Here is a 22,844-nt window from a genome sequence, read left to right on the forward strand (position 1 = left end):
GGCAGGATTCGAACCTGCGACCGCAGCGGTCTCGCGGTTCCAGACTGTAGCGCCTAGAACCGCGCGGCCACTCCGGCCGGCTATCACGAACAAACACAACACTTCAGTACTAATTCTAGACTGGTAGTATGATTCCTAGTTTCACGAATGTATGAATCGATTCTTTTTATGTTGTGTCCTACATAACAGTCGGAGGCGAAAGAAGAATTGACCGGGACTTCAGAGATGCTAATCACTTAGGCATATCGCTGCCGACCCTCATTCTCCGGGTAATGTGGTGTGATCCCATAACCGAATTCCAGGAACAAAGGAGCGTAAAGCAGATGTAGCAGAAGAGCATTTGTAGACATATCGTCACGGGACGAAACCACTGTATATTGTGCTTCTGTCGGTGAGGTAGAATTAGACTTGCTTTTCCTGACTGTATCGGTATGCGGTAGTTTGTGGACTATCTAGGCTTCTTGGCTCTAACTCATGTATATCAACAATCAATAAATGTATTATGACTCGATTTCATTGAAACTTTCTATTTCTCTTCCTGATGTTTAACCATGTATCAATATTCAGATAAATAAATTCTCTCAGATACCATATTAAAACAGCGGAAGTATCCGTACGTATAAAGGAAGGCCAGATTGGTGTTAGAATATGGTGACGCATTGCCACAAGAGTAACGCCGTTATCAGCACAATACTAGGTGACTTTGTCATTTAGTGACGTAGCACATTTCATAATTCCTAATGTACCTTTTACATTATTACTAACTTTTGCCACGAAAATGTAGAAAGCGTTGAGATCAGTTGGAGTAAACGTATGTCGTAGCTTGGAAGTCGTAGGCACTGAGATAAATACTCATGGACACTTACGTTGTAAAAGCTAGAGGAGGTGTGTTAGATTAATATCCATATCGCTGATTTAACATTTTTATTCGTAAAAAAAGTTTGCGTAAAACTTACACTGAGATGACAAAAGTCATGGGATGGCGATATGCACATATACAGGTGGCGGTAATGTTGTATACACAATGTACAAAAGGGCAATACATTGGCAGAACTATAGTTTGTGTTCGGGTGATTCACGTGAAAAGGTTTCCGACGTGATTACGGGAGCAGACTTTGAACGCGGAATGGTAACTCGATTTAGACGCTTGGGACATTCCATTTCGGACATCATTAGGGAATTCAATATTCTGTGATCCTCAGTGTCAAGAGTGTGTTGAGAATACCAAATTTCAGACATTACCTCTCACCGCGGACAACGCAGTGGCCGACGGGCTTCACTTAACGACCGAGAGCAGCGCCATTTGCGTAGAGTGGTCAGCGCCAACACACAAGCAACACTGCGTGAAATAACTGCAGAAATATATGTGAGACATACGACGTACGTATCCATTAGGACAGTGCAGCGAAATTTGGCATTAATGGGCTCTGGCAGCAGACGACCATCGCGAGTGCCTTTGCTAACAGCTCGACATCGCCTGCAATGCCTCTCCTGGGCTCATGACCATTTCGATTAGACCTTAGAGTGGCACAGACCTCACGAACCCATGGATCCAGGTTGTTAACAAGTCATTGCGCAAACTCGTGGTGGCTTCGTAGTTGTGTGGGTTGTGTTTACATGGAATGTACTGGATCCTTTGGTCCACTTGAACCGATCATTGACTGGAAATGGTTAAGTTAGGTTACTTGGAGACCAATTACAGACATTCATGAACCTCATGTTCCCAAACAAAGATGGAATTTTTCTGGACGACAATGAGCCATGTTACCGGGACACAATACATCGCGATTGGTTGGAGAACATTCTGGACAGTTCGTGCGAAAGATTTGGCCACACATATCGCCCGACATGAATCACACCGAACATTTATGGGAGGTAATCGATACCTCAGTTCGTCGCACTGGCAGCTCTTTCGCAATTATGGACTGCTATAGAGACAGCATGACTCAATATTTCTGCAGGTGACTTCCAACGACTAATCGAGTCCATGCAACACCGAGCTGCTGCACTACGAAGGGTAAAAGAAGATCCGACACTGTATTAAAAGGTATCCCACGACTTTTGTCACCTCAGTGTAAAGCGGACCATTAAGGCAGACATCGTACTGGTTACAGTGTGGGGACTTGGTGAGCTGAATGAACTGACCGTGACATTCTGCAGCGAACAGAAGGCGTCACAGACGGCTGTCCAGTTGGCGGCGGGCCGCGGGAACTGCTGCCTGCAGCGACACAACGGATAGCCCAAACCGTTTTGGCAGAGCGTGGGACACACAGTGTTGCGCGGCTTGACACCACTCTGCTTGTCCGTGGCCGTGTGCGTCAGGTTGGGCGGCACGGCAGCCTCGAAGAGAGAGACGCACGAGTCAGCGCCCAGCCCGTTGATGCACAGGTCTACGTACGTGCGGCGCTCGCTCAGCAGCTGCGGGGGCAGCGCCACTGCCGACAGCGCGCCCGCCGCCACCACCATGCATGTCAGCCTCAGTGCCGCCTGCATGCTCTGCAACAAACAGAAGTCATCACAGCTACACACTTCTGCATCTCCTGTGCAACCATCGTCGTCGTGGCAAATTGTTTGGTGTCCCCCGAAACATGTATACCCACAACATTCGTGAGTATTGCTCATCAGTCTGGGACCCACCCGGATAGCTGTGCATCTTAAATCGCCCTCTTCCGAGACGTGAAGTCGAGGCGGATCAGGCTCGAATCTGCTTGGTGGGTTAACGACGAGGCCCGGTTTGCGATGTGTGTGAAATCTTATAGGACTTAACTGCTAATGCCATCAGTCCCTAAGCGTACACACTACTTAACCTAAATTATCCTAAGAACAAACACACACACCCATGCCCGAGGGAGGACTCGAACCTTCGCTGGGACCAGGTGCACAGTCCATGACTGCAGCGCCTTAGACCGCTCGGTGCCGACAAGCCTGGAAGTGGTTTACAGGCAGTCCCACACTAGGTGAATAACGAGCTTGTACCCACGTTACACCTTAGATAAATGATACACAAACATTAGAAAACTCTCTCAAACTTGCACATGGACTTTACACGCAGAAAGTTGGAGTACACTGATTGCGTCCTTGGGGAGGGGGCTGGAGGTGGTAGGAGGGGCAAATAGAAGATATATGACCTTAAATCTTCTTGAACTGATAATCAGTATCAGTCTGAGACCCTTACCAGGTTAAATTAATAAGGGAGATAGACAAGATCCACCGGAGAACGAAACGTTTCGTCACGGAATCGCTTAGTTGGTGCCTGAGCGTTACGGAGATGCTCAACAAACTCCAGCGGCAGACGCTACGAGAGAAGTGTCATGAATCATTGAGAGGTTTACCATTGAGTCTCCAAGAGAGTCCGTTCCGGGGAGAGTCGGACAACATATTACTTCCACCCACATACGTCTCGCGTAATAACCATACCGAGAAAATTCGAGAAATTAGAGGTGGCAGCGGTAAAATACAGGGAGCGAAAGGCTATTTACAATTTGTACAGAAACCAGATGGCAGTTATAAGAGTCGAGGGGCACGAAAGGGAAGCAGTAGTTGGGATGGGAGTGAGACAGGCTTGTAGCCTATCCCCGATGTTATTCAATCTGTATATTGAGCAAGCAGTAAAGGAAACAGAAGAAAAATTCGGAGTTGGAATTAAAATCCATAGAGAAGAAATAAAAACTTTGAGGTTCGCCGATGACTTTGTAATTCTGTCAGAGACAGCAAAGGACCTGGAAGAGCAGCTGAACGGAATGGGCCGTGTCTTCAAAGGAGGATATGAGATGAACATCAACAAAAGCAAAACGAGAATAATGGAATATAGTCGAATAAAATCGGGCGATGCTGCGGGAATTAGATTAGGAAATGAGACGCTTAAAGTGGTAAATGAGTTTTGCTATTTGGGGAGCAAAATACCTGATGATGGCCGAAGTAGAGACGATATAAAATGTAGACTGGCAATGGCAAGGAAAGCGTTTCTGAAGAACAGAAATTTGTTAACTTCGAATATAGATTTAAGTGTCAGGTAGTCATTTCTGAAAGTATTTGTATGGAGAGTAGCCATGTATGAAAGTGAAACGTGGACGATAAATAGTTTGGACAAGAAGAGAGTAGAAGCTTTCGAAATGTGGTGCTACAGAAGAGTGCTGAAGATTAGATGAATAGATCACATGACTAATGAGGAGGTATTGAACAGAATTGGGGCGAAGAGGAGTTTGTGACACAACTTGACTAGAAGTAGGGATCGGTTGGTAGGACATATTCTGAGACATCAAGGGTTCACCAATTTAGTATTGGAGGGCAGCGTGGAGGGTAAAAATCGTAGAGGTAGACCAAGAGATGAATACACTAAAGAGATTCAGAAGGATGTAGGTTGCAGTAGGTACTGGGAGATGAAGAAGCTTGGACAGGATTGAGTAGCATGGAGAGCTGCATCAAACCAGTCTCTGGACTGAAGACCACAACAACAACAACAACAACAACAGAGGTTTCGTGACAATCATCTTTCCCATACGTCATTCACGAATGGAACAGGGAAGGGAGGTCAGTGAGTGGTGCGAGAAGTACCCTTCACCACGCACCATTAGCTGACTTGCGAAGGATAGACGAAGTGTAGACGGCGAGAACAGACTACTTGGGAAAACCTATGAAGTCCTTTCCCTTCTTAGTCTATGCCGTGGCATCTAAACCGAGGTTGTCAAGGAGTGTGTCGACGCGAGCCACTCTGACAAAAGGTATCGTCACCGACATTTAACTAGCGAGGGGAAAGTAGGTTATGACGTACGGATGATGATCATTCAACTATGCGCCCGTGTCCTGAGTTAAATGTTCCATATGAAGAGACAGACTGGGATGTTGTTGATAGAGATTGATTCATAGGAGGGGAACGTTAAACTTCTTCTATCCCCTTGCGATTATTCGTGTGTGCCACATCGGTATTTAACTTTTACCTGCAACAGGAGTATCAGGTGGCAGAAGACTGCATAATTGGCAGTGATGTAGGATATGGACGTCTAATTTTGCCTGAGAAGAAATTTATGGCACATTTGGACTAAAAAAAGGAATCAGTTGATAAGACACATCCTGATGCATCAAGAAAACTTCAGTTTGGTCACGGAGAGAAGTGGGTGCAATGGGGGAAGGCTCTAAAATTTGTAGAGGGTGACCAAAGCACGAATCCACTAAGCAGTTTCCAATGGGTGAGGCTGCAGTAGTTACGACAAGAAGAAGAAGTTTGCACAGGATAGACTAGCGAGGAATGAAGAAAACATTTTTTTTTTTTTGTAACTCCGAGTATAAGATCAGATTAAAAATCCAAAGCATTTGTTTTAATTGCCGGTTAGTCATGCGCGCACCTTTAACCTACTTAAAGTTTGTATATTTGGAAAAAAATTAAAGTGGACTGTGATGGGCGTATCATCGCCAAATGGAGACACCGAAAAAGTTGGCGCAGTGAGAAAACGCTGCACTCATATTCTGGAGAAAGTCGGTTCAAACCCTCGTCCAACCATCCAGATTTCGGTTTTCCATCATTCCCCTAAATCGCTTAAGGCGAATGGTGGTATAGTTGCTTTGATAGGCTATGGACGATTTCCTTCCCCAAACTGAATCTATGCGTCGTCTCTAATGACATCGTAGTCGACGGGATGTTATACCCTAAGTCTCCTTCGATTGCGGCCATGAGTCACAACGCGAGACGCTGTTCGACTATCTTTCAGCAGAATAAATACTTTGCTTGTTTTCAGAAAGACAATACCAGTTAACTATTTTCAGACCAATAGAAATACCGTTACTGACAGGCTTATGAAGCCACTATGATTGGCAATTATGCTATCTGAATTTGTGCTCTGAATCAGAGAAATAGCGGACATGATTTTGAGGTATTGCCTACTACTTTGCTAGAATTTCAAGACACGCTAAAGTAATACTCACTTGGGATGGAGTGTAAGAGATCATTTCTCAACCGTGGCTAGCTGATGCATTTTCAATAAACGACATGTGTGATGCCATGTCAAAATACCAAGCAGTATTTGTGTTGAAATTTTATTGGAGAATTTAGTCTCAGCCGCCTTGAGAAATCGCAAGTACACGAAATTTGATGTAACTCGTGTCGTCGATGATATTAAAATTTCTAGGAAAGCATTTGTGAGCTTTGAGCTTTCCCTAACCAACTTCTCAGATAAGTTCAATGCGGTTAATATTCAACGAATTTATGGAACTCAGATCGAGTGAAATTCATTATGATTATTCTTAAGCGATATTAAAATACACCTGTGACCGGTTTATTCACTATAAAATACCACGTCTGGAGAGAAGAAATGAATGAACCATGATGTGGTGGATCTGGCCACCAGTAACACTGAAACATACTTTAGTTTTATGTAACAATAACAGCAACCAGGAAAGCTCAAGCCACTGTCCTCTTAAGAGAGTAATCCCGCCACTGACCCGTTTCTTATTTTTTATTTTTGTTTACACACATCAAAAAGAGTTTTGCATCACCTCGTTTCCGAGAGTTCCAAACCTATACAGAAAATTGGAACAGAGATCAACATAAACATTATTTCCACCCTTTTTCTTGCTCATGAAAACCACACATTGCATGCTGTACCACCATACAACGAGACATTCAGAAGTGTTCGTCCAGATTGCTGTATACACCGGTACCTATAATACCCATTAGCACATCCTCTTGAATTGATGCATGCCTGTGTTCGATGTGGCATACCATCTACAAGTTAATCAAGGCACTGTTGGTTCAGATTGTCCTACTCCTCGACGGAGATTCGGCGTAAATCCCTCAGAGAGGTTGGTGGGTCACGTCATCCATGAACAGCTCTTTTCAATCTATTCCAGGAACGTTCGATAGGGCTCATGCCTGGAGAACATGCTGGTCACTCTAGTCGAGCGATGTCGTTATCCTGAAGGAAGTCATTCACAAGATGTGGACAGTGGGGGTGCGAATTGTCATCCATACCTCGCCAGTATGCTGCCGACGTCGTTGCACCATTGGTCGGAGTATGGAATTCACGTATCATACAGCCACTATGGCGCCTTCCATGACCACCAGCGGCGTACGTCGGCCGACCACATAATGTCACTCCAAAACAGCAGGGAACCTCCACTTTGTTGCACTCCCTGGACAATGCTCTAAGGCGTTCAGCCTGACTGGGTTGCCTCCAAACACGTCTCCAGCGATTGTCTGGTTAAAGACATATGCGACACTCATCGATGAAGAGAACGTGATGCCAGACCTGAGCAGTCCATTCGGCATGTTGTTGGGGCCATCTGTACCGCGCTGCATGGTGTCGTGGTTGTAAAGATGGACCTCGCCATGGACGTCGGGAGTGAAGTTACGCTTCATGCAGCCTATTGCGCACAGTTTGAGTCGTAACACGACGTCCTGTGACTGCATGAAAAGCATTATTCAACATGGTGGCGTTGCTGTCAGGGTTCCTCCGAGCCATAATCCATAGGTAGCGGTCATCCACTGCAGTAGTAGCCCTTGGGCGGCCTGAGCGAGGCATATCATCTACAGTACCTGTCTCTGTATCTCCTCCATGAGCCAGCAACATTGCTGTGGTTCACTCCGAGTCGTCTGGACACTTCGCTTGTTGATAGCCCTTCCTGATACAAAGTAACAATGCTGACGCGATCGAACCGCGGTATTGACCGTCTAGGCATGGTTGAACTACTACAAACAACACGAGCCGTGTACCTCCTTCGTGGTGGAATGACTGGAACTGATCGGCTGTCGGACTCCTTTCGTCTTTACATCTTTTAGCGGATTTAGTGACATCTCTGAACAGTCAAAGAGATTGTGTCTGTGATACAATATCCACAGTCAACGTCTGTCTTCATGAGTTATGTGGGCTGGGGTGATGCAAAACTTTTTTTGATGTGTGTATATCTTTCTGTGAAAGCTCTTATTTCCTTTATTTTCTTACGACGATCGTTTCTCCCACTGTTGGTCGGTGACAACAAAATGTTTTCGCTTTCGGAAGAGAAAGTTGGTGGCTGAAATTTCGTGAGAAGATTCTGTCGCAACGAGAAGCGCTTTGGTTTTGATGATGTCCATCACAAATCCTGTATCACGTCTGTGACACTCTCTACCCTCTTTCTTGATAACATAAAACGGGCTGCCTTTCTTTGACCTTTCTCGATGTACTCCGTTAATCCTATCTAATAAGGATCCCCAATCGCGCAGTAGTACTTCAATACAGAATGGACAAGCGTGATATGGGCAGTCTCTTTAGTAAATTTCTTGCATCTTCTATGTGTTCTGCCAGTAAAAGTGGTCTTTGTTTTGCCTTCCCCGGAATTTTTCTATGTGTTCTGTCAAATTTAAGTTGTTCGTAAAAGTAATTTGTGGTGTCACCGCCAGACACCACACTTGCTAGGTGGTAGCTTAAATCGGCCGCGGTCCATTTAGTACATGTCGGACCCGCGTGTCGCCACTGTGTGATCGCAGACCGAGCGCCACCACAAGGCAGGTCTCGAGATACGGAAGAGCACTCGGCCCAGTTGTACGACGACATTGCTAGCGACTACACTTACGATGCCTTTCTCTCATTTGCCGAGAGACAGTTAGAATAGCCTTCAGCTAAGTCCATGGCTACGACCTAGCAAGGCGCCATTAGCCTTACATAGTTTGATAGTTATCGTATGAAAGGTCTCATCAAGAATGCTGTATTCATAACAAGGATAAATAAAAGTTAAGTATTTGAGGAGCTGCATACTTTTCTTATTAGAATTCACTACTTATCCCGTTACAGAATTCACGCCCGTCTGCGTTAGATAGCGTGCATTTCGGCCTCCTCTATCTACAAGGTGTTGGCACATTTGCCAACACATCATAATTACTAGATATTTAGCTGAATTAGATGTGACAGATTTATCGTGTAAGCGAAGTTTAACGGATTCCTTTTGGCTCTCCTGTGGATGACCTCACGCTTTTCATTATTTAGGGTCAAATTACAATTTTCACACAATACAGATATCTTATCTCAATCATTCTGCAATTGATTTTGATCTTCTGATGAATTTACTAGACGATAAACGAAAACGTCATGTCCAGATAACCTAAGACTCCTGCTCATATTGTGTCTTAAATCGTTTATACAGGGCGTTACAAAAAGGTAGGGCCAAACGTTCAGGAAACATTCCTCACACACAAATAAAGAAAAGATGTTATGTGGACATGTGTCCGGAAACGCTTAATTTCCATGTTAGAGCTCATTTTAGTTTCGTCAGTATGTACTCTACTTCCTCGATTCACCGCCAGTTGACCAAATCGAAGGAAGGTAATGTTGACTTCGGTGCTTGTGTTGACATGCGACTCATTGCTCTACAGTACTAGCATCAAGCACGTCAGTACGTAGCATCAACAGGTTAGTGTTCATCACGAACGTGGTTTTTGCAGTCAGTGCAATGTATACAAATGCGGAGTTGGCAGATGCCCATTTGATGTATGGATTAGCACGGGGCAATAGCCGTGGCGCGGTACGGAACATTCCAGCCTATGGCTCGTGACTGAGGAAGACCTAGAACGACGAGGACACCTGCAATGGACGAGGCAATTCTTCGTGCAGTTGACGATAACCCTAATGTCAGCGTCAGAGAAGTTGCTGCTGTACAAGGTAACGTTGACCACGTCACTGTATGGAGAGTGCTACGGGAGAACCAGTTGTTTCCGTACCATGTACAGCGTGTGCGGGCACTATTAGCAGCTGATTGGCCTCCACGGGTACACTTCTGCGAATGGTTCATCCAACAATGTGTCAATCCTCATTTCAGTGCAAATGTTCTCTTTACGGAAGAGGCTTCATTCCAACGTGATCAAATTGTAAATTTTCACAATCAACATGTGTGGGCTGACGAGAATCCGCACGCAATTGTGCAATCACATCATCAACACAGATTTTCTGTGAACGTTTGGGCAGATATTGTTGGTGATGTCTTGATTGGGCCCCATGTTCTTCCACCTACGCTCAATGGAGCGCGTTATCATGATTTCGTACGGGATAATCTACCTGTGCTGCTAGAACATGTGCCTTTACAAGTACGACACAACATGTGGTTCATGCACGATGGAGCTCCTGCACATTTCAGTCGAAGTGTTTGTACGCTTCTCAACAACAGATTCGGTGACCGATGGATTGGTAGAGGCGGACCAATTCCATGGCCTCCACGCTCTCCTGACCTCAACCCTCTTGACTTTCATTTATGGGGGCATTTGAAAGCTCTTGTCTACGCAACCCCGGTACCAAATGTAGACACTCTTCGTGCTCGTATTGTGGACGGCTGTGATACAATACGCCATTCTCCAGGGCTGCATCAGTGCATCAGGGATTCCATGCGACGGAGGGTGGATGCATGTATCCTCGCTAACGGAGGACGTTTTGAACATTTCCTGTAACAAAGTGTTTGAAGTCACGCTGGTACGTTCTGTTGCTGTGTGTTTCCATTCCACGATTAATGTGATTTGAAGAGAAGTAATAAAATGAGCTCTAACATGGAAAGTAAGCGTTTCCGGACACATGTCCACATAACATATTTTCTTTCTTTGTGTGTGAGGAATGTTTCCTGAAAGTTTGGCCGTACCTTTTTGTAACACCCTGTATAGAGAAGGAACAACAGACGACCTACAATACTACCTTGGAGAACTTTCAGACAATAAAATTTCGCTTTAATAGGAGTTCCATCTCAAAGACTACATGCATTCAATTTTTTTTTTACAGTTAAGAGTTAATCTTCTCTGAAAGCCACATGCTAATATTTTGACTACGCTGTTAGCTATGTCTGAGGCGCTTCAGTCATGGACTATGCGGCTGGTTCTGGCGGTGGTTCGAGTCCTCCCTCGGGCATGGGTGTGTGTGTTTGTCCTTAGGATAATTTAGGTTCAGTACTGTGTAAAGCTTAGGGACTGATGACCTTAGCAGTTAAGTCCCATAAGGTTTCACACACATTTTTTTGTTTGCTATGTCATTTACTTTACTTTCCAAATCTTTCACGATAATATTTCTGCCATCTGCATAATATTTGTGCCATCTGTTATGTTTAGTGGCAAATCGTTGACACATATCAAGTAAAGCAATGGACTCAGAACACTACGCTGTTGCACCTCCTATCTTACATGACTCCAGTCAGATTCAAATCTCTTCTCTGTTTCTTGACAGTGGAGGACATAATTGTGCTTCCCGCTTTCCAGCTATGAAGTGAAAGATTGTTGAGCTTTTTGCCTAGTCCCTTAGTGTTCTAACTTCTTCAGATGTATTGCTTGGCCCACACACTTACGTTACATTGTTAAATCAAAGAAAGTAGTTACTGTCCTCAGCTTATTGCTTAGCTCCAATTGTACCTCACACATACAAGAATAACTTGCATTTTCTGTAGGTTCCTCTTTCCTGAAACCAAACTGCAAGCTTGAGAGAAGCTTATGGGTACCGAGATGTGCTCTTACTCTCGTGTATATTGCTCCCTCAAAAACTTTTGGAAACACTAGTAACAACGAAACTGGCCGGTAATTATCTGCATTCTCTCTATCACTATTTTTACGAAATGGTTTAAATAAAGAATATTTCCGTATATCAGGGAACTGACCTCACAAAAAAAAAAAATATTGCACAAGCGACTGAGTCGAGAACTAGTGTATGGTGCAGTGATCTGCATAATAGTACTTGAAATCTCATTACACTGTTGGGAGTCTTTATTCGTTAATGATATAATAACTGAATCAGTTCCATCTTTGCTTGTTTGCTGCAGTTGCATGTTATGTAGCCTTTTTGGAACACCAGATATCAAGTGCTCTGCATATTTATCGGTACCAATCAAAATTTTATTTAATTTGTCGACTATCGACATAGATTGATTAATAAATACCTTGCACAATTCTGGCAGATCACTAATAATTTCAGTCTCATACAAGAGTGATGTAATATGTTTGGCACTATACTCTGCGCTGATACCTCTTTTGCAGTTTTACAAGGGTTTTAATTTTACTCTGAGAGCCGTTTAATCTCTTGGCGTAATGCGTTGTTTTAGCCGGTCTCATGACATTACACAGCACTTTGAGATGAAAATGAAATGTAGTGTGGCGATGGCCTCCCGGCGGGTAGACCCGATCGCCTTGTGCAAGTCTTTTGAGGTGACAACACTCGGTGATTTGCGCGTCGATGAGGATAAAATGATGATAATGAAGACGACACAAACACCCAGTCCCTGAGTGGATAAAATCTCCAACCCAGTAGGGAATCGAACCTGGGCCCCCCGGTATGAGAAGCCGGCGCGGTGTCCACTTCTTTTTAATTATAAAGAAAATGGTGAAGAGTAGAGTGATCAGTTCTGAACTGGTGGAGACAGAGTGGGCAGGGGTCGAAAGCCGAGGCCTGGCCACGACGCCTTCCCCTACTCATTCCTGAATCACTCCCCTCTAGGTTCTTTTTACCGGGAACAGGATAAGTAAACAAAATATCTTTATTTGTACAAGCATAAATACAACAGAAATGCCATCCTTCCGGCGGAATCATTACACTCTAACAAGGCGAGCAAAAGTCTCTATTAACAAGGTGTCGGAAAAGACTTGCAGGCAACTGCCCGGCAGATGCAGCGTGGAGGCCTGGCTACTGTGTCCCCAGCACCACTACCGGGAGTAGCGCCCGAAAGGAGGGTGAAGTCAAAGAGGAGGGGACAGTAGAGTTGCGGGAATGACCAGCGTGCTCTGTTATAGTGCATGGCACCATCCAGCTGAGCGGGGGTGATGTAAAGATCGCGTGTAGGTAATTGGCGAAGAAGGCGCGGTAGCGCGGTCCGTGCTCGACTTCACTGTGGGCAGTTTGTGAGTACTGCCAGAAGTCAAGGCGTGATTTGTCGCCGTCATTATACATGTAGGTGATCGTCCACCCCTTTGACCCATACAATCGCATGATTTTTGGTGGCGGGAAAATAAGTATCCTCAACATGGATAAAAGTCCATGGGTCAATCGAATCCGGCGGAACGCGGGGGTAACAGGCAACTGACTGTCGACCAGACGTCACTGGCGGCAGCACAAGTAAGTTGGTCGACAACTTCATCCATGAGGTGACAAACTGAACAAAGCGGAAAGTCCATTAGTCCGATAGCGTGAAGGCCTTAATTTGTGGCGAATTTTCCACATGAGACGTGGTACCATGTTGCACGGACGTTGGAGGGAAGGAAAAGCTGGTGGATATGACGCCGCCACCGCGTCGATGGATGTCTGAGCTCGACGTTGTTGCTGGATATGTAACGAAGCAGTGGGGTGTAAAATTCTTTAGGTCGAGAAGAAGGCGTTTTATGTAAGTGTGTGTGAGCATAACTGAAGTCGACGATGAAATAAGAAATGTGCGTCAGATGGTGCCTGATGTGTCCGACTGGTACTGGTGGCGTTATGGTCGCGAGCATAAGAATTTCCAGCAAGCTGCGCGTAAGGGAGGGGCCCCGTTCCACTGCTTGTGCGTGGTGGACAGTACAAGGACGCCTCTCCGAGTCGCACATTGACAAGGCCGAGGCCTCCTGCTCGTGGGTGTAATGTGAGTGTTTCGTAACGGACCTTAAGTAGCGTACCGGCCTTAAGAAAGTATCCGAAAATAGCCTGGAGGCTGCCTGCTTCCAATAATTGATGGCAGAGGGTGTACCTGTGCGATGTGGACCATTCTGGACCTCACATGTTGATTGAGGCATTGGACACGTTGCAAAGAATCGAGCGATGTGGACCATTCCGGACGTCACATGTTGATTGAGGCATTGGACACGATGCAAAGAATCGATGTCGACCATTCTGGACGTCACATGTTGATTGAGGCATTGGACACGTTGCAAAGAATCGAGACGGTGGAGGAGATTTTGTCGCAAAGCCGTGCGGATAATTTGGAGGGCACTCCGAAAATTGACGTCAGTGGGGCGGCGCACGGTGGAGGTGAAAATGATACCAAGGTATCGCAGCTTCTGTACACACGGGAGAGGTGCTAAGTCGTCGTGTGAGAGACCGCGTCCAATGGACACTGCCGTGGGTTTAGCCACATTCATGTTACTGCCAGCTGCTGTTGCGAACGTTGATATCAAATCAAGCACCGTTTGCGTTTCATTCCGTGAGCGAACTGAGAGGAGGACGTAGTCGGCATTCTCACCACACCGAACACTGTGCTGTCGCAAAGTGAGAGCAGAAAGGTGGCTCCTCAGATTCCCGATGAGTAGCTCCAGGTTTATGGCATAGAGTAGAGTCGAAAGTGGGCATCCTTGCCCTATGGAACCTCGGATCGTCACTGGTCCCGCCACACGGCCATTGACATGAGTCAGCGATTTGGCGGTGCCGTACAGGCGCCGCATGACTTCGAAAAAGGCGGGTGAAAAACTCATTCGGCTCATTACTGAGAACAGAAAACGATGCCGCACCTTGTCGAATGCGCTGTCAAAATCAACGGCAACCACCGGGCAAGGGGTCTGCACGCCGCTGCCAGTGCAATTAAATCACGACATTCTCCTGTCGCCGTTTGTATATTAACTGGGTCACCCGGAGTTGTCTGTTCCGGGGATAGAATGCTAGGCAGGGTCTTGTGCCATCGCATCGCCAGGAGTCGTGTAAAAATTTTACAGTCTGCGTTAAGCAGAGTCAGGGGACGGTAATGTGCTGTAGTCATTCCCGGTGTCGGTTTGTGGATGGGTATAATAATTCCCGTGACGACGGTACGGCTTTTCCCATTGTCATCAGTTCATGAAACATCGTCGTCCACCGTGACGCCATTAGCGCGAGGAAAGTGCGATAAAATTCTAACGGCAATCCGTCAACAGTGACTTATTCAGAGCACCTTTGTTGATTGCATCGTGAGCTTCGTCGCGCGTAACTGGCTCTATCAGCTCGTCCGCTTCGTCGCTGGCGAGGGTACGAGTTACGTGTGGTAAACACAAACTCAGATGGTTCAAATGGCTCTGAGCACTATGGGACTTAACATCTATGGTCATCAGTCCCCTAGAACTTAGAACTACTTAAACCTAACTAACCTAAGGACATCACACAACACCCAGTCATCACGAGGCAGAGAAACACAAACTCCTCAGCGCGGTTGTTGGTAGTCTTCTCCTGGTACAATGTGCAGTAGTGGTCTACAAAGGCATTGGCGATTTCGGCCTGGCGACTTTCTGGGCACGACAAGTGCAGATCTCGGCGATGAGTCGTTGTCGTCGGTGTTTCCTATCGGAGGTAATATGATGCATGGTGTCATGTTCTTGTTCCGCCGAATCTTGACGTCGGGGCCGCACCATCGACCCCTGCAGCCTATGGTGTGACAACGATACAATTTGTGCCTTAATACTGCTGCTTTCCCTCTGGGCTTCAGGGGTGGGCGGCTGAGCGTCCAGATCCCGGAGACCGGCGAAGAAATGGCTCAAATGGCTCTGAGCACTATGGGACTCAACTGCTGTGGTCATAAGTCCCCTAGAACTTAGAACTACTTAAACCTAACTAACCTAAGGACAGCACACAACACCCAGCCATCACGAGGCAGAGAAAATCCCTGACCCCGCCGGGAATCGAACCCGGGAACCCGGGCGTGGGAAGCGAGAACGCTACCGCACGACCACGAGATGTGGGCAGGCGAAGAAATAGCCGGTAGTGTGCCGGCGCCACGCAACTACTTCCGTGCCATACTGAATCAAGGTACGTCGAATGGCAGGTTTGGCACATTCCAGCCACCAAGTCAAGGTTGTGCAGTACTTGGGTAAGCGACGTTCTCAGGTGGCTCGTGTCTCGGTAACACGTTGAAGACATTCGGGATCAGGAAGGTGGGAGGTGTTTAGCTTCCACCGTACACGACTGCGCCAGACCAATTGTTGCGGGAGGAGAATGTTGCAGATGTAGGCACAATGGTCCGAAAAGGCCAAGGGCCAAAGTTCTGCACCTTGGACTGCAGGTGTGAGTTCCCGAGAGGCATAAATCCTATAAAGGGGGCTCGCGGAGTGACTCGTCTGGTGAGTATGTCCAGGTGCGTCGCCGTGTCGAACTTCCGAGGTGTCGCGGAGTAACAGATCACGGACGACAAGACACTGTTCTTGACAAGTGTCGTTGTGGGGCATTTGATCCTTTGGGTGCAAAACATAATAAAAATCAACCTCAGGCAAGTAAATGTCACAGCGCCCAAGAAACACAGGGGCGGTTTCTTCTGAATAGAAGTGTGCCCTGTCGCGTCTGCGGGAGGAGCCTGACGGAGCTGATGTTGACAACACGAGTCCCGATGACGGTGACGGCCATGCCTCTGGCCGATGGGAGGTATGTGATATCAGCCACATGAATGTCTTCTCGGCCGCAGATGGCTATGCCACGTCCCAAGTGGTCACCATTTTTATATCTCGCGACGTCTGGAAGTGTGGCCAAGTGTACTTCCTGTAGTAGTGCGATATCGACGTCCGATGCCCATATCATCTCTCGCAACAGTTGAATTTTCACGGGGGAGCTAATTGTGTTAGTGCTGAGCATCGCTACTCGGTAGGTTTGGAGTCGTACCCCGCTGTGGGGGGAACTCCATCAGCGGAGGGTGAAGAGGAGCGATGCAACGGCGAGTCATGCTGTACGCCACATGACGGTGTTATCAGCTTCGTAACTAGGCTTCCGCGTGAGGTAACTCAGTCCCCAGCGTGTGGTTCGGGCCTTTGTCGACGTCGTCACTCCACGCCATTGAAGGTGTTGTCATGTTCTTACGTTCCGCTTCGTTCGTAGGAGCGGATGACGTCTCGGCGGCAGTCGCAACGGTGGAGTCCATTGGTTCAGGTGCACCTGGGCGAACCAACAGAGTAGGCGCTGGCGCAGCCACAGCCACAGCCGGCGTCATGTTGTCTTCATTCGTGTCGTCGTGCACGTTTTCCGAGGCTTCGTCGGGCCGGACGGCCTCTGGAGCCTCAGGGAGGTAATCTGTCTCGTTCCGTACGGGGCCTCCGTTGATGGAGTTCCCCTCCACTTGCGCCTTTTAGGTGAAAGTTGTTTGCGTGTTCGTCCCTCTGTGTCGGAGGACTGGAGGGAGTCGCGGCGGTCGGGGAGGAAGGCCGTCGCGTGAACGATAAGTGAAGGGGCGTCCATGTCATCGGCCGGGTGTGGGGATGGGAAGTCGTCGCTATTGGTAGAGACGCCGGAGTAGCGTCAGGGTATGAGCGGGACGCGTCGACCCCGGCGATATCCGTAGCAGCAGGAAGGGTCACCGATACATGGTCCGACCGACGGCGACCGGTGGGAGGAGAAGAGAGCCCTGGTAAAACCGTCGTCGGAGTCGGGGAGGCGCCACGGTAGCGGCTGGCAATTGGGAGATTCGTCGCTGAAGACACTCAGACTTGAGGTGGCCTTCTTTGCCGCACCCGAAACAGGTCTTGGATTGGCGGTCGTATATGACCATCGCGCGGCATCCGCTGATTTGCAGGTAAGATGGCGCGTGGCGATGGAGATCGACGATGATCTGTCGTACACCGTTAAGAACGGGGTACGCTTAGAATTGCGCCCAGCGTCCTGCAGTGTGGCCATGTACAGTGCCATAAGGGTGGAAAGCCGCGATAACGTCTTCCGCCGGGAACTCGAACGAGAGTTCGAAATCTCGTATGGTGCGCATTCCCAAGCCTGAGTGGTCGACAGTCACCGCACCAACGTTTCCATCGGCATAGCAAAGGCGTAGTCTCTGTCTGGTGTCATAAAGTATTCTTTCGCACACCGCGTCATTGACGACTTTGACGTACACCGTAGTGCTTAATATGGACAAATGTATGCCCAAGATGTCGGAAGCTGGGATCTTAGCGACGTCGCGTAGGAAGCGTACCACTTCCAAGGCCTTTGGTCGTGTGTAGTCGTTGCAGAAGGTGAATCGTAGAGTTGATTTTCTAAAAGGATTGGCCATTGTTCTACTACACGTAAGTGACGGCCGCTGAAAAGTAAACAGCCGGCCATGGTGGCCGAGCGGTTCTAGGCGCTCAGTCCGTAACCGCGCGACTGCTACGGTCGCAGGTTCGAATCCTGCCTCGGGCATGGATGTGTGTGATGTCCTTAGGTTACTTAGGTTTAAGTAGTTCTAAGTTCTAGGGGACTGATGACCACAGATGGTAAGTCCCATAGTGCTCAGAGCCATTTGAACCATTTGAACCATTTTGAAAAGTAAACATCAGCGAGCGCACGCCTTCCGCAGGCGGAAACAACAGCACGTCCGCACTGCACGGATGCGAAAGCCGGACTCAGCTACGGTGCGGACACTTTGAGGTATTGTTTGTAGTAAAGTGCTGTTACCGGACTCTGACTGTCGTTGATATTCTGATACAGCTCCCGTTGCATTCTACATGACTTTCTAATGCCATTAGTCATCCAAACCGGTTGATTATTAGTACTGCATGTATACCTGCAATTTTTAACGGGAAAGAGTTATAAAAAAGTGATAAAATTTTTCAAGAAATGTATTCTTTTGTTCACTACTTTGGGATATGACTCTGATTTCGTTTCAGCGTACTCGTACTATCTATGCAACTTGATCTGACACGTCAGTTGCCAATTTATCCGCACGCTGTCCTCTTCAAATAGAGAACAATCAATGCAGGTATTGTCCATGATCGTGCCACTGTTTTCCTGAACTCTAGTTGGGAAGTATACTTTCTGTACAAGGATGTAAGAGACAAGTACATTTAGTGAATTTTCCATATTTCGTACATTCTCATTTCTTACGTAATAAATAAATAACTTTCTGTAGTGAGTAGATTTGGAAAACAACATTATACGGCATGCGCTTGTAGCTACTTTTCATAAATGTTCTTTGCTCTGATTGGACAAGAACCGCAGACGGCACGATATTGGAATTTGACAGATTTTGTACACGTATTTGTAGTTGGTTTGTTAACAATGTTGCACTAGTTATATGGGTTGGGGGCGTCAGTTTGGTTCTAGTAATTGAGTACATTTATAGGTGCAAGCACACTTATTATTTAACGACACTGAAACTATGCAGATTGCTAAAAATGTATTCCATATTTTGAAAGATGATAGTACGGACGAAGGGAAGTCCAGTGAACATGGATTCTAAAATGTATACCTTAAGAGCTATTAGCACTTTTTCATCTTTGCTACTGTAAAACACAATCTTTCTACTGCAGGCTCTTTGCTATTGCCAACGACCTACAGAATCTAATAAGCAAATGAGGACACATTCCGCTGTTATTGTCCATGGATACAGCATGCAAAAAACACGTTTTAGCGTTGTTACTGTAAACCATATTCACAGTTCTGGGGAAGGGCAGCAGATACCTTAGTTCTAATGGAACCAGTTTGTGTTTTGATAAGTTTGTGGAATGCTTTTACATTGTTGTTTTGTCTTTACACTTACCAGCATAATGAATACCTATTATTCCGAAAGAAAAGGTCACACATGATCGTTTGTTATAGTCTGCCAAATGGAAGTAACCTTCGAGCCCGTGTCCTACACGCAGAACAATATCCAGAATACAAGGTACCATCTGTACAATTATTCAGCTGTCATTTCCTGTGGCTAGCAGACTGTGGCTCTGTAGCCCCAGCAACAGTGGCTCGAGGCAGACCTGTCACCATTCGCACTGTATTATGAAGCGGCGACTATAGCAACGAATGGAAGAAGATCTTGGAATCAGCGTATGAACTATTCCAGCATCTATCGAGGTTAGTCATCCTCTAGCCTGGGCGATCCTGCATACACAGTTACTGTGTCGATATCATTTTCAGCGTGTCCAAGACTTCGGGCGAGAGATAAGCCTGGCAGAAAGCAATTATACCAATGGCTGTTCTAACTCGTGATCGTGTTAGATAAGCGATGAACCCCATTACTTATGCCAGAGAACATTCAAGTATCGTGACTAACAGTGGTCGCTCAAACATAGTTTATAGCTACAGAGATGGCCGGTTCAAAAATGGTTCAAATGGCTCTGAGCACTATGGGACTTAACTGCTGTGGTCATTAGTCCCCTAGAACTTAGAACTACTTACACCTAACTATCCTACGGACATCACACACATCCATGCCCGAGGCAGGATTCGAACCTGCGACCGTAGCGGTCACGCGGTTCCAAACTGTAGCACCTAGAACCGCACGGCCACTCCGGCCGGCAGATGGCCGGTACTGAGCAGCCTCAGCTCATGAACCATAGGTTCTCCAAACCTTCATCTAACTAAGATGGGACACGTTTCCTGAGTTGCTCGCCGTTTGCCACTATCCAGGGGACACGGACACAGTTAGCATAAATTCCCCCCCCCCCCCCTCGAGAAACTTGTTATTTCCATTTCACTTATAATAGCAATCAGTAAATGGTACACGCAAAGCCGTTGTCTAAATGCACTTTTTTTTCGAAAAATAAGTGTTCGTGATTAACCTCCTTTACATTCTTGCGGATGGCGCTTCTAATCCATTCATACAAATTATAAAAATGGGTGTACGATTTATGTATCTATGTATGCATGCATGGATGTATGTATGTATATTCCACATCTCCTGCTAAACCACTGGGCCGACTTCACCCAAACTTGGTAGACGTATCATTTACTGTCTGGAAAGAATCACTGTGTAGGTAAGAACCACCTACCTAACAAAGGGGAGAGGGTGAGGGCGAAAAGGCAGTGCAGCTGGTAATGAGTGAGTGTCCATACTTTCTTCGCCCAGTAGTTGAGGATGGGATCACTTAGCGACTTGCAACAAATTATAGGCATAATTTCAAACCTTTAAGAAACTTTCCCTCGGTGGTACCCTACAAAAAATGACGAAAGATAAAAGTTTATCGCTAACTACATTTTCACTGTTCATACAGCAAACAGCCGTATCAGGCATGGCATTTTAATTTATTGCTTCTTTCCTGCTAACTGTATTCGTGATACATTTTTCAGACAGTATTCACGTATAGCACTGAATTTACCTCCAAAATTATATCATTATGCGCCACATAGTTCAGGAGTTATGATGTCATAAACAGTGAATGCGTGAATACCTACCGCAAGACCCAAAACGTTTGAATTTATTACCTCGTTGCTACTAACTCTATTCGCAAAATGTTTCGCAGACAGTATTCATATAAGCCACTGAATGTACCTACAAAATTATATCATTTCACAAGTCATAGCTAGTGAGATATGACATCATGAAAACGGAACTATAGGGCTAAATTTGTTAGAGATTCAGGTGAAATATGTGTACAAGTGTGTGCAAAATATGTTAAATATATTTGAAATATATATGGAAAGCGCATATACAGGCAAATCCGCAGATAAAAAACTCTTCCGAAGCAGATGGATTGGTTTCAAACAAACTTGGTACACATATTATTTATTATCAGCAAGGAAAGACTGTGGTAGTAGAAACCAGCAACTTTCAACTAGAGTGAGGGTGATAATGTACAGAAAGAATTTGTAGAGGAAGAGATAGACAGACAGAGAGGGGGAAGGAAGGGATGGACATAGATATGGGGGAGTAAATGAACAGAAAGAGGGAGAGGGGGAAATGGCCAGAGGAAGGATGGAAGAGGAGATGGACAGAGAGAAGGAGGTGGACGAGATGAACAGAGAGAGATGGAAGGAGATGGGCAGAGAGATGGGGAGGAGGAAATGGACAGAGAGAAGAGAAGGAGGAGAGGGTCAGAGAGGAGGAGGAGGAGGAGGAGAAGATAAAGAGGGAATGGGCGAGGATGACATAGAGAGGGTGATGAGGAGATAGAGGGGATAGGAGAAGATGGAGAGACAGGGGGCTGGAGAAGATGGACTTAGAGTGGGAGGAGTAAATGGAAAGAGGGGGAAGGAGCAGATGGACAGAGAGACGGGGTAGTAACAGATGGTCAGAGAGAGGGGCAGGAGGAGATGGATGGAGAAGGCGGTGGAGAAGGTACACAGAGAGGTGGGGAAGAAGGACATGTACTAAGAGAGGGGGGGCGGAGGAGACGGACAGAGAAAGGGGGAAGGAGGAGGTGGACTATAGAAATGGAGTAAATACAGACTCTGGCAATGCCGGGTACTCAACTAGTCCATTTGTACAATTTGCAAATGCCGCATTCAAGTGCTGTGTTAGATGCTGGGATTCCTCTTATTTAATACGAAAATGCCGCACCCAAGTGCTATTTAAGATATCGTAATTCCCTTTATTTGTTGTAAAAATGTCACTCTCAAGAGTAATTTATATAGTGTAAAAATGTCGACCACTTCAACTTCCATAATAGCTCTTCCATACACGACATGCAGAAGCATTCATTTTAGTCCTCCACTCGGCACAGTGATACATTTGAGACATTTTTAATGGAAAAATGAATTAAATGACAAATAAAACTCTATTGCTCTGTAATCTCAGGATTTTGCGATTTCCGTCTCTCTTCTCATCAAATTCGTCGTTTTGCTAGTTGAAACTCTAATATTGTGTCATAATATAGACAATCTGAATGGTTGTATATTAAAGACTCCTTTATTCAACACTCCTTGCCTAACGACGTTTTTAATAACAGAAATTTGTTTGAGGCATAACATAGAAGTATGAACTAATGACTACATTCGCTCAGTATAGTAGAAAATACTTACCTCTAAGTTACAAGCGCTGGAAGAAGAACGTTATCACACCTCGAACAAGCGGCTTTACTCGCGAATCGCTTCTCGGAAATCCCTTGTCACTTCTTACCTGAAACAAAAAAAAATTTTCTATTAGCCTTGTAACAAAAGCTGTATACTGATTTTGTATTCACTTGTACCAGATGTACCTGAAAAATTCGGTGAATGGTCTGAGAAAATAAAGGAAACAATAGTTACAAAGAAAACATTTTTAACTGTCTTCAGAGCTATTACCATTAGCTACAACACAATTCTGACATCGGTTGTAAGGTTGTGGGGAAC

At 46.1% G+C, this 22,844-nt stretch overlaps 1 protein-coding gene across 1 annotated transcript in view; it reads right to left on the reverse strand.

Moving 5' to 3' along the window:
- LOC126470805 (uncharacterized) overlaps positions 1-22,635 on the reverse strand; it is a 32,322-nt gene extending 9,687 nt beyond the window's left edge. Inside the window, exons 1-2 of the mRNA XM_050098817.1 lie at positions 22,536-22,635; positions 2,146-2,496 (exon numbers count right to left, since the gene is read on the reverse strand). Coding sequence (XP_049954774.1) covers positions 2,146-2,493 — 348 coding nt within the window. The 5' untranslated portion in view covers positions 2,494-2,496; positions 22,536-22,635. The remainder of the gene's footprint in view (positions 1-2,145; positions 2,497-22,535) is intronic.
- Positions 22,636-22,844: the final 209 nt, after the last annotated feature.

Source organism: Schistocerca serialis, chromosome 3 (genome assembly GCF_023864345.2).
Source record: "Schistocerca serialis cubense isolate TAMUIC-IGC-003099 chromosome 3, iqSchSeri2.2, whole genome shotgun sequence".
Classification (NCBI taxonomy): Eukaryota; Metazoa; Arthropoda; class Insecta; order Orthoptera; family Acrididae; genus Schistocerca; species Schistocerca serialis.